Source organism: Cnephaeus nilssonii, assembly GCF_951640355.1.
Source record: "Cnephaeus nilssonii genome assembly, chromosome: 8".
In the NCBI taxonomy this organism is placed as follows: domain Eukaryota; kingdom Metazoa; phylum Chordata; class Mammalia; order Chiroptera; family Vespertilionidae; genus Cnephaeus; species Cnephaeus nilssonii.
In genome coordinates this window covers 63,783,832-63,794,528 of record NC_137079.1, presented here as the reverse complement: position 1 = coordinate 63,794,528, position 10,697 = coordinate 63,783,832, and the positions used below count along the sequence as shown (strand labels likewise).

General features: G+C 32.3%; 1 protein-coding gene across 2 annotated transcripts in view; it reads right to left on the bottom strand.

Moving 5' to 3' along the window:
- Positions 1 to 10,697, bottom strand: part of DACH1 (dachshund family transcription factor 1) — a gene marked incomplete at its 3' end in the record, with an annotated part of 435,140 nt that overhangs the window by 119,535 nt on the left and 304,908 nt on the right. For both annotated transcript variants that reach the window (XM_079778550.1, XM_079778549.1), the window contains exons 5-6: positions 8,825 to 8,960; positions 5,496 to 5,630 (exon numbers count right to left, since the gene is read on the bottom strand). In XM_079778550.1, the coding sequence (XP_079634676.1) occupies positions 5,496 to 5,630; positions 8,825 to 8,960 (271 nt within the window). The remainder of the gene's footprint in view (positions 1 to 5,495; positions 5,631 to 8,824; positions 8,961 to 10,697) is intronic.

Genomic DNA, 10,697 nt, shown 5'->3' with positions numbered 1-10,697 from the left:
TCACTTAACTCTGAAAAAAAATTTATTGTACCCACTAATGCCAGACTCTGTAGTATGTGTAAAAAGATGATGATAAGACAAAACTTTCACCCACAAGAATTTTGGGCTGAGCACTATTGGGAAAAGAGACATTTACATCCAGGTAAGGAAAGAAAGGGAACCATCCCGAAAAGGACAGGGAATGTTTGAGAAACATGAAAGTTCAATGTGATAGAACAGTCAGCAAGATGCATGGAAAAAATATAAACACCAAAGGCCATGTTTTATAGCAATCGCCCATGATTAAAGGTATAAAATTGGAATCTCATAGTAGGGATTTTCTTAAGTTGTCATTAAAGTATTATTGGAAGCTCTGCTGATCAAAACATAATTCATAAAATAATAAAATCAGTGCCGTAAGAAAGTTCACCCAAGCTTTGGCTTCACATGTAAAATCTGCCATCTACTTAAGAAAGCTCTGGATTCAGAGGCATATAATGTTCAGTGTTATGAACTGAGAATTAAAAGCATTGGCATTAAGTTCAACACTGTTACTTCACAGGCTTGGAAACTGAAGAGTAAAGTCACATGAGTAGGAATTTAGACAGAATGTTTTATAAGAGACTTTGAAATATGCCAAGAGAAATTATACCTAAGGGATAAAAGTAAAGGAGTTGCATATTAGAGAATTTTAAAATAAAAATACTCATGGCTTTATATATGGGTTAACATCAAAATATAGAAATTTATAAAGAAAAGGGGCTTTAACTCTATGCACATCTACATAGTTACATGAGATACAGGTTCAGATTTATAATATACATGTATATAATATTTACTATTGATTAATTTGTATAATGTTAATATAGAATTTAAAAGAAGAAAGCCATTTTTGAACACCCAATCCTACTTTGAGTAAAATTAGAATTTTTAAAGTGAGAAATATATAGAAATAAATACATTTCAAAAAATTATTCCCACAAACTTGAGAAAAGTAATAGGTGGTATAGTTATTTACAAAATATGTTTTGTAGAAAAATGGTCCACAGGTTGCATGTTGAGAATAAAGCAGTAACAAGAGAGGAAATCCCAATTTGGCCAGTTTGTTAACTATTTTATTGCCTTTAGTGCTGTGCCTCCAATTCAGAGTACCAAAATGAAAACCTTTTATACAAGTGTGTTAATAACTAAACAACTTGAGCACTGCCCAGTAAGCAGAATATGCCACAAAAGAAATGTTTTATGGACTGAAATAAATCCCCTGTATTACCTACTTCTTAAATAGTTTCTGATTCTAAAATGGCAATGGCATCAATGAAAAAAAATCTTGCAAAGTCATCAATGAAGGAAAGTTTTTATAGGTTTTATGAAAACAAATAAAGAAAAAAATTTCAACTTTACAGAAAATTAGAATACTTATTAACAAAATAAAAGCTGTACAATTATAACAAAAGGGTTAGTTTTGCATTTCATATTGTTTATTTTACATATTTGGCCTTCAGTGTATATTTACCAAGTGATTACATCATTTTGATATTCTTAGTCGAACACTAAAATACACTAATATTACTTAGATATTCAGTAGTTAGTCCAACTCTATAAGCTTAAGTTTCCTATAATTAGAAAAAACTGATACCACAGGCTTATCTGTATCTTATATTTAATTTTTGGTAAATTAAAAAATTCCATAATAACAAAAAATGTACACTAATGAGAAACTAACACTATAAATTAACATCAATGCACAAATATGTGGTGATAGGGGAGTGTAGCATAGCATAAAGAAACAGTGAGTTTAATTATATATTTCAAATGTCAATTATTATTGCTTATTCCACTAAATTTCGACTAAGGGAGGATATCAGCAATGTTTTTGGAAATCCAGAAAGCTCTAGAAAACTTGGCATTTGTTTGGGAAAGTAGAAGACATAAAATTATTTTGATGCTATGAGCTCTATCACAGTTTTCCTCAGCACATGTCTTTGAAAAACTCCTCATTTTAGTTAAAGTTCATAATATTAAAAGCATTTCTCCATACACCTGAGATGACTGAATAATATTAATATGCTTATTACTCCTTCTTATTTTTCCCCTCACCTGTGGATATTTTTAGAGAGAGTGGAAGAGAGAGGAAAAGACAGAGAGAAACATGGATGTGAGAGAGACACATCAATTGGTTTCCTCCTGCACCAGCCATGACCAGGGCCCGGGCCAGAGAGGAGCCTGTAACCTAGGTACATGCCCTTGACTGGAATCGAACCCGGGACATCTTCAGTCCGCAGGCCAACGCTCTATCCATTGAGCCGGCTAGGGTGCATATTACTTCTTGATACATTAACTAATTTTTATGTTTTATATTTTTAATGTAATTTAATGTTAAGAAACCCATTAGTGTTCTTATTTTGAAAAATAAGGAGCACATTTACTCAGCAGTTAATATTTCTGCTTATAAAGCCACTAGTTCTTCAGCTAATGATGACTCAAATATTCTGTCTAATAGAGTCAATAGGTTTTTAATATTAAAAAGATTTAAAAATGTTTAAGAGTTACTGATGTTTAAGATTTAAGACCATAATGATTCTCAGCATACAAATTAACTTCGGTATTTGTTCTAACATCAATGTTTTCTTAAAAATTATAATCTTTTGAATGATTTAAAGTGGTAGGCAGCATATTACATATAAAAAGTCCAAGCTTAAAATGACACAAATATATAATTAATTTATCTACAAATATATGTAAATAAAGTTACTTGTGATGAACAAAATAGAAATAGAGGCATGGATGTGGAACAGACTGACAGCAGTCAGAGGGGAGTGGATGGAAGGAACTAGGAGAAGGAATTAGCCAAAGAACATATATGTATGACATATAGACACAGACAACAGTGTGGTGATGGCCAGATGAGTGGAGGTGGGAAAAAGGGGAGATGGGGAATAGGGATATCTGTAATAGTGTCAACAATAAAAATAAAGCTAATAAAGTCATCTGTTTAGTACAGATATGTGCAGTAAGAAAGCTATAGGGCTAGTATAAGGCACATGATAAATGTAGTCATGAAAGAAAACAATACTTAATTTAGTAGAATCTATCAACCTAGAAAACCTATGAATATATACTCTTAATTCAGTATACTGAAAAATAGATAAGAGAGAGTGTGTATAAGAGAAAGAGCAACAGATAACAAAATACTATTGTAAGAGTATCAATATCTATTATAGTTTCCATAATTACATAACTATATTTGAAATCATAAGATGAGCTTAATAGTAATTTTGCATTTCTAAGGGGAATATTAAAATATTTGAAAATGTGGGGATATGGTCAAAGTTTTTATTCTGACAGGAAAAAAAAATTAAATTTGATATGATAAGAAGTACCATTAGTGACATAGAAAGATTTTGTGTATGTTCATGGTTAGAACATTCTAATGTTTCATATAAATGTACATTCTAAAGGCTATATAATTCTACCTTTTGCCTTCCTAGTAATCCTTAAATAGTGTAATATTTAGTTGTTATAACTTTTCATCACCGTCTCTTAGAATCTTCTAGTAATTTAGTTCAGATCTGTATGCACATATAAACAGTATAGTCTACTTAAAGCAAATGTAATACATACACAGATGACTCCAAGGAGTTTACAGTCTAGTACTGGAAGCAGACCAATGAAGAAATAACTTCAACAACAAGGCAAATGTTGTAATGAAGTTTTGTGTTTTTTTGTGGCAGGCACACAGGAAAATCAGAAGTGGGGTCCCTAGATCAATCTAGTATGGTATTTCAGGAAAGACTCCATGGTGGCAAAGTATAAAAAATAACATATAACAAGGTAGATAGATAGATGATGTATACAAAAACAGATAAAACTCATTACTCATGAAAAAATAGTTACAAGAATTAAGGTCAACCTAACTTGAATCATCAGGTGATGAAAGCTCTCCACTAAAAATTCCAGTGAGATTTATTTTTCAGTCATGTCATTGTTCATGCCTTTGGTGGTGGTCTCCTCATTACCAGCTCTGTCTGGGCTTTTATATTTCTCTCTCAGACCTTCTCCACCAGTGTTCTGCAAGAGAATTAAGCCCTGATATCCTGACATTCATTGTATATCATAAGTTAACTTCTCTCTTATACATTTCGAGTGAAACTAGTCATATGACATCCATGGGAAAATTGAGAAATCATTTTCAGTGGGGCTTTATTCTTTTGAAGAATCCTAGTGGAGAGTGGCTGCTTAACCCAAACAATGAATTATTATATTTAAATATCATTAATTCTATTAAGTAGTTAATGGAATTAACTATTCTATTAATATTTATATTTTCTCACTATGTTAATATTAATATGTCTACAAATAAGGTTTTTTATTAAATATAAAAGGTATATGTCAAAATATACACAAGGCATAGGGTATATAATAGTTTCATTTATTGTTGAGGAAGAACTTGTGGAAACCTTAGTAACAGACATTTAGAGACCGTTTGGCCCAGAGATACACTGCATCTAGTTTGCCTACCTTAGTAATAATACTTGATATCAAATTTCAAAGCAAATCATTAGAAAGTTTCCTTAATGCTGCTGTCTCTCAACTAAGCCTAGATATTGGCATGTTAACATCTAGAAAAATATTATCATTTTCTTATTGACATTCCATATTGCAGATGGTCAAATTTTTAGAAATATTGTATTATTTCTCCCTAAAGGCTCAGCAAAGATGTTTTAATATTGAATGAAAATATTTTATGTAAGCAGTTTTACTTTTTGTGAATAGTCTTTTTGGAGAGAAAAATTTGCTCCACCTTAAATTAGACTTTCTCCAATCACTTCTTTCTGATTAATCATTTAAATGCCCAATCTTGTTTATTTTCCTTTTTCACAGCTGATTGTGCTTTCTCTGCATTGTATTCCAGACAAGTAATACTTTAGCCCTGGTGGCTCCGTTGGTTGGAGCATTGTTCTATACACCAAAAGGTTCCAGGTTCGATTCCTGGACAGGCACATATAGGAGGTAACTTATCAATGTTGCGCGCTCTCTCTCTCTGTCTCTCTCTCTCTCTGTCTCTCTCTCTCTCTCTCTCTCTCTCTCTCTCTCCTCTTCCCTCTCTCTAAACATATCCTCGGGGGAGGATTAAAAATAATTATATTCATAATAATCCTATGTATATTGCTATTGCTCTATCATGCTAAGTAAAATGACAAGTGGCCCTAAGGGCATTGAGAAAGACAAACAGACATACAGTACTCAGAGATAACTAAACAAATAGTTCTCTCTCTCTCTTTTTTTTAATGTACCGGAAAATAAATTAACACCTACCTGTTGTATAAGAGAAAAGTAGCAGGTCTTCATTCATATCTCCTTTTTGTTGAGTACGCTTAATATATGCTTAATTCTGTAGGATTTCAAACTGTTTGTATGCCATCTTTTTATGTGATGTAAAAATATAGCTCATTGTGTGATGAAAATCTAGTTCACATGTTGAGCAGAAAAAACAGGGCCATATAATCAAATGTTACCTTTATCAATATGCATTCTTTTCGACTCATGTCCGATGTCATGACCAGCCAAATCTCCCTCTTTGGGCCCAGGGAGTACGTTTGGTGATAAACCCATCAGCATTTGGTTCATGGACAGCCCATTCTGATGAACAGCTGTCAAGCCCAAAACAAAAGAAAACACACCATAATATACAATGGTTAACTTTTGGACACCCCTCCCAAATATATAATGGTTATATATTGGTCTAACTTTAAAATTATAATATATCTATAAGAATACTGTAAGAATTGATAACTATGGTCAATCATAAGGATAAGCAGAAAAATAATAAAAATACAACAAATTTATCTTTATTGTATCATATTCTCTCCCCAGGATATAAGCTTCCTTTACTCTGCAAGAAATACAGTTTAAACATTAGAATTCTCTTTAACACTATGAAGTTAAAATATAATAAAACAATTCTAGTGGCATCAGAGGGCAAATAGAGTTTTTACCAAGATAAGGCAATGAAATAACTGTGCCTTATTTATACTCTAGTCAATAAAACACAAGGTTTGATAGATAGCAAAGTACTTCCTTAAAAATGGGTTTGAGCTCAAATTCAAAAATTAAGTACCATTTAATTAATATCTATTAAATGGTTAAATTATTTAAAACAATAATTGTTTTCCTGAATTATTAAACTATCACTATTGAAATAGTAGGTAGATGATCAAACACCTTATGATTTTCATAATCCAGTCAACAAATTTCTTAATAAATTACCCATGAAAATCTTGATTTTGCCCAAAAATTTGGAAGAAGAATCATTCCATACAACCTTACTTTCTCTGGAAAATATTTTTAACATATCACAATACTACTTTAGAAATTACCATTTAAAATCACCGTAGTAATAATTGTTTCAGGGGAGAATCTTTAATGGGGAATTCTAAAACTAGTAAAGTGAACTTTTTATGAATAGATTAATAACATAGTCTTAAGATATAAGGAGTCACAGGATACTTATTATCTCTAAAAACTTAAACAAAAGAAACCTTACATTAGAGAAATCTGGTGGCCACCATCCTAACCCAGTTATCAGAAATATTGGAGAAATATCATATGTCTCCTGAAACAATGCACTAAGGACACACTAGCATGTCTGAATGGCCCTGGCCAAAACTGCATAACTTAAATCATGAGAAAACATAAAAAAATTCCAAACTGAGAGATATTTTACCAAATAAATGACCTGCATGCTCCAAAAATGTCAAGGTATTGAAAGATAAAAAGAATGGGGAACTACTCCAATTAATGAAACCAAAGGAATGAATATGACAAGTAATTGCAACATGTGATCCTGCATTGGTTTTGGGACCAGGAAAAAAAAATTCTTATTAAAAACATTAGTGAAGGAAAAAAATATTAGCAGGAAATTTGGTAAAATTAGAATAACATTTATAGTTCGGAAAATAGTACTATAATAATCTTAATTTCCTGATTTTGATCATTGTTCTATGGTTATGCAAGAGAAATTCCTTGTTTGTAGAAAATAACCAATGAAGTGTTTAAAGTAAAGAAGCTGATATCTATGATAAGGACACTAAGATGGCACTATGCCTTTAATCAGGGTCTCTCCTTCAGAGGGATCAACTGATTGTGTCAACCTGGGTGATGCGTATGTAAGAATTCTTTGTATTATTTTTGAAATTTTTATGTTAGTCTAAAATAAGTTTATAACATGTCAAAATAAACACTCACATAAATGCACATGTATGTATATGTATGCATATGTATGTCTATATGTGTGCATGTATATATAGTTGTGTGTGCATGTCTCTATATTATTTACATTTGAACAATTGTGATAGTCTACATATGAAAAAATTATCTTGTTTTCATCAAGAATAAAAAATAAAATTATTAATAAAAACATGAATATATAACAAAACTCAATTTTTTCCTATTTGTCCATATTTCCATTTAAGTAGTACGGAAAAACACTTTTCTTTTTTTAGGACAATACCTTTCCAATGACAATATTTTATTAAATTATAAATAAAGCAAAATATTCTTCACTAAATTTCTGGTTTTAGTGTCAGCATAGCATAAAACCATACAGAAAGTATTTTATTTGAAAAATGCTTTCAAGTAGTGGCAGCTGGGGTTTACCGGCTCCAGGAATGGTGGTCTGGGAATGGTTATTAAAAAATAGCTGCAATCATCATTTACAAAATTAGGGAAATATGTTATAGGCAGGCCAAACCCAAGTATTCATATTTAGAACTGTGCTGAGTCATATAATTTTAAAAATAATTTTATTGCATACAAATCAACCTAACATTTAACTTATCCACTTCATTACTATTCATATTGAGGATTTCTGCTGTATGCAAGTATTCCTGTGTAACTTATAATGATACTTTTTTAGGAAATGTTTTTCCTATTGTGGAAATGTTCTCAACAACCATAACTCCAATAAATTTTGTGTGATTAGGTGAAGTTAATACTAAGCATAATTTCTGGAAATAATACCTAATTCTAGGAAGGATACAATAAAGACTGGTTTATCAACAAAAAGAGTCAGTGTTAATATGGTGTTGTTTTTTTTTTTTTAAGAAAACAATATATGGTTCTTGTACAGGATCACACTAAGCAGTTAATTTAATGGCATTTTAACTTTACTCTCAATTTTCTTGGCCATGAGGATCAAGATGAAATATCTGAAAATGTAATCATGAAATAAAATACAAGCCTACTTTTAGAATTTAATAGTAAGAATACATGACAATAATATGCATTATTGACTGTTACTAATTCAAATTCTATAATTCACCAATTTCAAGCCTTTTAATTTATTCATTATTTGAATGACTAAGAAATATTTTAATTCAATTATTTTGAAATCTATTTTTTGTTCCTTTGTGGATATCTTTTTCTTTATAAGAACGAATCTTAAAAATTAGTGAATTTCAAAAATGTCACGGGTAGGATTGAAAGAAAAGAGAAGAAAGAAGATGAATAATCCATAAGCAGCATACTTAGATGCTAGATATTTGAAGTTGGAGGTGTTTACTTCAGAAACTAATCTAGAAGGTTACTTACTTTCTCTAACTGTTTCATAGCTCAAATCTTTATGTGTGGCATCAAGGAGAGGGAGTTTATACCAGAGCCTGTTAATGTGGTACCATACCTCATGGTATTGCAAACTGGGAAACATAATTTTGAGAGATGGCTATTGCTACAGAGCTTCAGAACATGATACATCTGAGATCTATTTGGAATGAGGGCATTTTGATTAGAAAAGCCAGCTGCACCTAATAAAGTTGAAAACGGTGACAAGTAAAAGTATGAGACCTACGGATTCTGTCGGAAGAGCTCTCAGTCCGTGCAGGGGAGCTGGACACACTGCTGCTGCGATGTGATGATGGGTGACTGCCAGGCCTTCGGCCCTCCTCCAGAGAGGGGGCAGGGGACGGGCTGTCCGGAACACGCTCCTACACCACCATGGGAAGGGAGGGGGAGAAAACAGGTAAATACATTGACCTTTACTTAAGGAATGTTGATTTTTCTCAATAATATAGAAGCATGAAGGAAATAAACACATTTTTTCATCAACATTTAGGTGTATTAAAAGACACCTTTTATCCTGAGCAAAGCCAAAGCAGGGAAACACTAGAAAGAAAATGGTTTCTATAGGTAAATGTCACTGTAGTAATGGTAAATGTCAGTCCCCCCTTTGGATTAAAAGGGAGGCCAAAGAAGAGAACCAGTTTAGAACCTATTAGACATCAAAGAATTAATAGAACAAAGCAGGTTTCAATTCTAGACAATTACTAACTTAAATAAATCTTTAAATATGTTCTATTGCTTCAGCAAATGTCTAAGGATCATTTAGCACACAAATTATCAACATGCTAGAGAGACCATAATAATAAGACCAGAGGAGTTGTTAATAGCTATTCCATCACAGCACTGCTCTGAACCCACCTGGATGGTCACACTTTAAGGCATCATAGAAATCAGTTATTTAATATTGGAATAATTTTCTTTGATCCTAACAAATCTGAGACTACCTGCTACTCCTAGCTCCAATCCAAACACATTTTAATTTGGTAATGGAAAATTCATGGAATATATATTAGTTGTGTCCCAGGGTAACTTGACATCACATTTTCTGATACTGTTCTACAGGTTCCTCTCCATATCCCCCCCTCTGAGCCAGACTAACAAGTAAATACACTGCAGAACTCTCACCAATAAGCTATTATACATGGAGTTACAGATTAAGAAATAAGGCATTTGTTAAAAAAATTTTTTGAACAACAAGATATTTATACCATTAGATATCAACACACATAGGCCTTGAAAAAGAACTGTCTTTCAATAAGGAATACAAATTTGAAAGGGCACAAGTAAACTTCTACATGATACGTAATAAACCATTCTTAATTGGGTGTAATGAAGTAAATATTTAAAAAAGAAGAATTTTAAATACTTAAAAGAAAAAGTTCTAAAATGTATTTGTTCTATAGGAGGCCATTGTGAAAATATGAATGGCTAGTGTAATATGAAAAACAAAAACTAAATTCAAGGCTTTGAACTACCAGTGAGAAAGAGGGTAATTCATGTTCTTGGTCTCAAAGGTTCCATTAGCCCGGGGTATTCTGAAATCCTACTTTACATTAAATCACCTGGGAAGTTCTTAAACATGTCTATGCCTGGGCTTTACACACAGAGATTCTGGCTTAGTGAGTGTTACTATTGAACTGTGTCCCCAGAAAAGATTGAATGTGGCTTCATTTAGAAATAGGGTCGTTGCAGATGTAATTGGTTAAAATGATGTCACAGTAAAGTAGGGTGGGCTCTTATTTCAACATGATTGTGGCCCTTACAAGAAGACATTGTTAAGATATGAGGGGAAAATGACATGTGATGATGGAGGTTGAGATTGGAGTTACGCAGCTGCAAGCCAAGGAATGTCCAAGATTGCAGCCACCGCTAGAAGCTATTGGAGAGTCAGGGAAGGATACTACCTAGAACCTCAGAAGCAGCATGATGCTGCTGACATCTTGATTTCAGATTCCAGACACCAGAAATGCGAGAGTATGCAGTTATGCTGTTTTAAACCACTCATTTTGTGGTACTTCGTTATAGAAACTGTATTACACTGAGTCTGAAGTAGGATCCAGAAATCAGTATTTTTTAGTCTCTTCAGGTGATTTTAATGTTCA